Below are 6525 nucleotides of genomic sequence, written 5' to 3'. Positions count from 1 at the left end.
TCACAGACAGGAGAGGAGCCGGAGAGGGGGCTGGTGGGGGCCCCCAGGGCGGCTGGGGCCGTGGGTCTGTCTGTGTACTCGGCGGGCGCCCCGAAGTCTGGGGCTGCAGCGGCTCCAGTTCCGCCGGCTCCTGCCGGAGACTCCAGGCCGCACTTTCTCCTCCTCCCGGCGCCTTCTCTCCAGTGAGGAGCCGAGCGCGGGCGGCACGGGGGGAGGGGTGGCGGCAGAGAGAACAGCCAGTTGTTTAAAATCCTTCTAGAGCAGTTTCTAATTCCCCCCTTGCGCCGGGGTTCGGGGGGGGGAGGGGGAAAAGGAGAGCGGGAGGAGGGAGGAGGGCGGGGAGGGAAGGAGGGAGGGAGGGAACCGGGGAGGGAGGGAAGGAGGGAGGAGACTGCCGCTTAGGCTGTAGCCGCCACCGCGCGCTTCGGAAGGCCGGAGGGAGGGGGAGGCCTGTCAGTCTCGCGCGTTGCCTGGGCGAAGGGGGCGGAGCTTTGGCGTGGGGCGGCCAATAGTGGGGGTGGCTGCGTGGGTCGCCATGGGGACGGGGCTGTTCCCGGGGAGGCTGTGATGGGTTGACAGGTGCGTGACAGTGGGAGCTGCTCTCGGCACAAGCATGTACGGCAAAGGCAAGAGTAACAGCAGCGCCGTCCCGTCCGACAGCCAGGCCCGGGAGAAGTAAGTGTCTCCGCTTCTCACCCACCTCCGCCTTCACACGCGCGCACATTCACGCACGCACTCGCACACTCTCGGAGACACAGACACATAGACACTCTCTGCCCGGGGAGAGCCGGGGGTGGGCTGGCAGGGGGAGGGGTACCCGAGGTGGGGGCGTGCGGTGCGGGGAGCGGCTGTTTCCCAGGAGGTGCTCGCGCGGAGCGGGCGGCCGTGGGGGGCTGTCGGAGGGAGGGAGCGAGTATGTTGAGGGGCGGCGGTGGTGCTGGTGGTAAGGATGGAAACTTGTTTGGGTGGTTGAGGGAAATAACCCGCGGGTTCACCCCCTTACAAAGTAACTTTAGAGCTGGGGTCCCGGGCTTCGGGGACTCGGAGAGCCGCCGAGGGTCGCGGGGCGGGGGCAGCTGCATGGAGAAAGGCGCGCGGTGGGAATGTGGGTGTTTGGCGGGTCGGCTGGGGTCGGGGCGGGCAGCCCCAGGAGCGCGGCGGCGGGGCCCGGGCTCTGGGGCTCGGGGCCGGCAGCGCCGGGCGAGGTGAGGGCGGCGGTGCCGGGCGCGCGGCGGGCGGAAGCCGGGCGCAGAGCGGCGGAGCGGGGCCCCGCGGGGCGCGGAGACGCGCGCGGGGCGCGGAGGGCGTGTGCGGGCGTGGGCCGGGTGGGCGTCGGGGCTTTCCCTGGGCAGCGGGGAGACTCGGCGTCCGCAGTCCCCCGCGCTTTGCGGAGCTGGGGCTGGGGCTGGGGCTGGGGCGGTGGCGGGTGGGCGCCAGGGGCGCCGCTGAAGTTTGGGAGTCAGGGAAGGACCGAGTTCCCGGGGAGCAGAAGTGTGCTGGCGAGGAGCGGGATCTGGTGGAGGAGGCTGATGTTTCTGACTCTCCCTGCACACCCAACTCTGCAGCGGCGGCTGGAGAACTTTTGTGGAGACTTGCTGCCTCCTAAATGTCTGGGGGCCGCGGCGGGTAGGGCGGTCCCTGCGGGGCGGTGGTCGGGGGCCTCGCGGAGGGGAAGTTGAGCGAGTCGCAGCAGGCGCCGCGAGTAGGGCTATCTGCGGTGGGAAGGGGGCAGTGATCCGAAAAGGGATTTGTGGGCAGGGGAGAAGCGATGAGACGGGAAGGAGCTGCTTGGTTGGGGTTGTGCGGAGATACAGGTGTTAACTTCGGTGGGAGCCCCCTCCCGGCCCGGGATGCCACCGTCACGGCACACTGCGAAGCTGGGTTGTTTGCTACTATTCTTGTGTGCTTGTAACGGTGATTTGGTTGTTACTAAAAATGAGAGCGAATAGTGACTGTGACCACTGAGAAAGAACCCCCTTTTTTTCCTGTGCAACAGATCAAACAGTGATTCCCAGTCACCACCTCAACTCTGAGGTCAGGCTTGTCTTTGTCATTGAACGCACCCTGTCTTTCAGAGGGGTTCAGGCTGGGAAAAGTCTGAGAGCATCTCTCAAAGGCACTTTGGGTTACCTTGCGCACAGAAATAGCAGCGTAAATAAAAACCGAATGCGCGGACGACCGAGTTTTCCTCCTTGCTTTAGGCAGTTAGTCTCCCCCTGAAAGTTTCTTGTGCCCTAGGGATGGAAACATTTCCTAAGCTTTGTGTTGGCAGTAACACACACAATTCCCTTAGGATTTAGAGGTGGCAGGCCTTGATGTAGCAAAACAAAACAAAAAAATTAACCGAGAGATTCTGTTTTGTTTTTTTTTTTTTTTTTTTTTCGGAGATATTTTCTGGGAGATACATTCAGGATCTTGTTGCTGTGACAAGGAATATATCAAAGACGTAGTATTATACCCCTGTTAAGAAACAGCGGCTACTAGAATTGAGGTTTTGAAATGCAGTCTAATTTGTGTGCATTAATCATTTGGTTATAATATATCTGATAAAAAACATCCGAAGGAGGATGTTTTAATGATTACAGAATATTTGGATTTCACATTATTGGGGGTAAAGGAATTGAAATGTATTGAGGCATAATCTTATTTTGAAGGTGACTGAATTTAAGAAGCAAAGTTTTTGGATTTTAGGTAGACTCAGGAATGGGTGAACTTTGGCTGAATTTAATTTGTATCCTGATGACTGTAAAAAAAATTTATTTTTAGTTTGTCAGATAATAACAAAGAAGTTGGAACTGGTATGGCTGTGGTCCTTTCTAGCTCTAATTTTGTAATTCCTGGTTATAGAAACAAATAATTGTCACTTTTGCTGTCAAATCTACCAGACTGAACACCAAGTAACAATCTACACTTGTGAGCAAAGTGATGAGGGCTCTGCTAGATGGTGCTATTTGATTTAAATATATTTCTTCCATTCATTACAATTGGCAGCAGGAATTCTTGACTGGCTTGCCTTATGAACTAAATATAGGTGAAGAGGCCCCTTCGGAGAATTGACAATGACTGTTCTGGGTTAATTGTTGCAACAATTTTTGGGTGAATGTTATTTGAATCTAAGACAAACATTGAGGTAGGTTCTATTTTATAGAATAAACTTAGTTTCATTTTGGTGGGAGAGTGGATCTGATTGTTCGGTTTTTCCCTTTACGTTTGCTTAGGAATTTAATGGCACTATTCTACAACAGTTTACTAACATCTGAACATAGGAATCTTGAAGTTGTCTTTAAAATAGAAGTCACCAGATTTTGTTTTTAATTTTCAAGGTGGCAGATTATCAAAGGTACCTGAGTGAAGAGGAATTCTCCTCTAGTAAGCAAGTTAGAACTGTTCTGATCTTAAAAATCATAGAAATTGGCTGGGTATGGTGGCTCATGCCTGTAATCCCAGCACTTTGGGAGGATGAGGCGGGAGGATTGTTTGAAGCTAGAAGTTTGAGACCAGCCTGGACAATGAAGCAAGACCCTCGTCTCCACAAAAAATTTTTAAAAATCATAGAAATAATTCATTTTTCAGTAATAAATTATATGTGCTTTAATAAAAACATTCTGAAAGAGAGTCATTATTATAAATGGCATGCACATGAAGTAAGCACACTGGTTTTTATAATCTATAAAGACATGTTTTCTAACATGAGTTCATAGTGGGTAGGTGACAAGTGTTTACCTATATCTTTGTTTTCTCTTTCATTAAGGAGTCACTATATGAAATATTTGAAATAAGTTTGTAGGTTTTACACAGTTTTTATAACTTCAGTGTATAGTTCTAAACATAAAAATGGCCAGAGTCAGGTTAATTACTTTGTTGTTATAAATAAAAAACAGATCAAGACTATTCAAAGGTTTGGATTAGGTTTAATTATAGAGGGAGTGATTGAAAACCCTTGAAGGGAGGTGGGATGTTTGTGTAGAAATTTTAATTCTGATCCTGTTAGGTCATTTCCCCCTTCAGCAGGCTTTCTTTATAACACTAATCACAATTGTTATTAAGTAACTATGTATTTGGTTGTTTAATGTCTAGCTTTTCCAAAAATGTAAGTTTCTTGAGGGTAGGGAATAATGCTTCACATTTCTTCTCTGAGGTATCTATGACATTACGGTGCCTTCTAATATGGAAAGCACTGATTAATTCTTGTTAATGAAGATGTTCATTAACTCAAAGAAATTTTTTCAATGTGAAAAAAATTTTTTTCAACAACCTCTAAGATAAAGGACTTGTAACTTTGAGTTCCACATTCTCTAGCTTAGTTGTATTTCAGAAATACTCCAAAACAACAATACAACAAAAGTAACTTATTTATTTGCCATCCTCTGTGCCAGTCACCGGGTTCAGTGCTTTATATATATTTTCTCTAATTCTCCCAACAAATCTACAAGATAGGTGACTTTTTTCTCCTCCATTAAAGACATGAGAAAACTAAGATAGGTGACTTTTTCCTCCTCCATTAAAGACATGAGAAAAGTAAGACCCTTTATGGTTAAATAACTCACCCAGGGATATACTGCTAGAAAGTAGGAAAGCTAGATTTCTAACACAGATTCTCTAACTTTAGAACCTGTGGTTGAAGCTGAAAGATACATTTTTCGGTGTACCAGATTGTCTTCCTGATCTAGGGTAGGATGCTACAGATTTAGGGAACAGCATTACATAATCAGACATAACATACTTTAAAGATTTGATCAGATACCCAGTCTTACCCATTGGTGCACCCTGGTGCTGGTACCCTCCATTTTGGCAGACTGCAGATATGTGTGTGATAGGAAAGGCATGGAAATTTTAGGAGTGAAAGTTGGAAGCCTTAAAATAATGAAGAATCCTTGTTTCTTCAGATTCTCTCCCCACCCCCACCTGATGAATTTTGTTTGATTACTTAAGTTTTAAGAGTAATCGTAATAGTTGTGAGCATTTCCTGTATGAAATATTAGTGAACTTTAAGCCACATAGTATTCCACACTACAACAGAAATAGTAACTGGTACCTGCAAATAGATGAGTAGTGATATTAATTTTTTATTAAACTAATTTGAATATTTAATAGCGCACAAAGACAAATCTGCTAGAAAGCAAATTTGGATATAAAATAAACATAGTATACAGTGACATTTATTAGGTAAAGTAGCCAGAAACTATAAGAATCAAACTGTGTATCTAACCTGGGGTTCTGAAAAGTACCTTTGGCTTTTAAATTTTTAATCTTTTAGTTGAATATACCAAGAAAGAAATACCATATGCTCATCTTTAAGTGGTGATAATCTAATGAACATTTAAATACCACTTCATATAAAAGAGAGTTTATAGGGATTAATATCTGTCAGCATCACTTTATCTCCCTTTCTACCATTAAAGCACTTCCCCTGACAAAGAAAAACTTTCCTTCCTTTTTGAAGGAAATAAGGCAAGTGAAGTAGTACAGATCTCTTCAGAAACTTGTTTGACCAGCAATTCATGAAATTCAAGATTTCTGAAACTAAGAGGATTATCTTTATGGAAATGAAATTTGCTATAAGATATTAAATTGCCTGTCTCCCTCCCAATCTCCAGGATGTTTCCTCCAAACTACTGAACAACTTGTGTCCAAAATAATCATTTTAGCTCTGAGAGTTTTTCTTTTGATTGCTCTCTTTCTGTCATTTTAGTAGAAGTATCAAAAACCCTATTTTTTAAAGGAACATATGTAAAGATGTATAAGATGGTTATAGTTAAATTTTAGTTTTTTTATCCAGAGATTTATTGTGACTATTAGAAGTAATATTAATGTTGTAATTCTTTTTTCTGAGCTGTGAAAGAAAAAAGTGAAAGGTTTATTCCCACACTTTAAAAGCCAGTTTGCCACATAAAACCTATTCAGGATGAAAAAAATCATTAAATTTTGGTGGTTCTGCGGTAGTAGAACAAATGTGTCTTACATCTTCAATCACTACCAAAAAATAGAATTATTTTGATTTACAAATTAGAACATACTCTGTGGGCAGGAGCTGGAATACCCAGGTTGCAGTTTATTAACATTTTACCTCAATAGTTTGGACTTAGAAGTAAAATTTGGGGAAAAAACCAATTAGAATTTAGAATCTTTCTTCCATAGAGACAACAACCATTATACTAATATTGGGATACAGGATTAGGAAAAAAGTTTTGGGGTAAAAGGATATGGAACTCCTGCTGGTAATATATAATTTAAAAATATGAATTCAAGATAATTATAACTTTCTTTTAGAATAAATGGGAATATTCTCTACTGTATATATTATTGCTTTGACATTAGTATAGGAACAACAGATTAAGTATTTGCACGTTAGTGACATATTGTTTGGTAATACGTGAAACTATAGGAATCAAACTGTAAACGTATGCTAAAATATTAATTTTATTAATAACTTACAGTTTCCAAAAAAATAGACTTAAAATAGCATTGGAGCAATAGAATAAGATGCATTTGTTAATATCTGAAGAGTGGATAGAATACAAATTT

General features: G+C 44.2%; 1 protein-coding gene across 24 annotated transcripts in view; it reads left to right on the top strand.

Moving 5' to 3' along the window:
* Positions 1-613: 613 nt before the first annotated feature.
* Positions 614-6525, top strand: part of SSBP2 (single stranded DNA binding protein 2) — a 277450-nt gene continuing 271538 nt past the window's right edge. For all 24 annotated transcript variants that reach the window (XM_069492224.1, XM_069492220.1, XM_069492221.1 and 21 more), the window contains exon 1: positions 614-675. In XM_069492224.1, coding sequence (XP_069348325.1) covers positions 614-675 — 62 coding nt within the window. The remainder of the gene's footprint in view (positions 676-6525) is intronic.

Source organism: Eulemur rufifrons, chromosome 17 (assembly GCF_041146395.1).
Source record: "Eulemur rufifrons isolate Redbay chromosome 17, OSU_ERuf_1, whole genome shotgun sequence".
In the NCBI taxonomy this organism is placed as follows: Eukaryota; Metazoa; Chordata; class Mammalia; order Primates; family Lemuridae; genus Eulemur; species Eulemur rufifrons.
The sequence above is the reverse complement of the archived record's forward strand: the minus strand, read 5'-3'. Positions and strand labels throughout refer to the sequence as shown.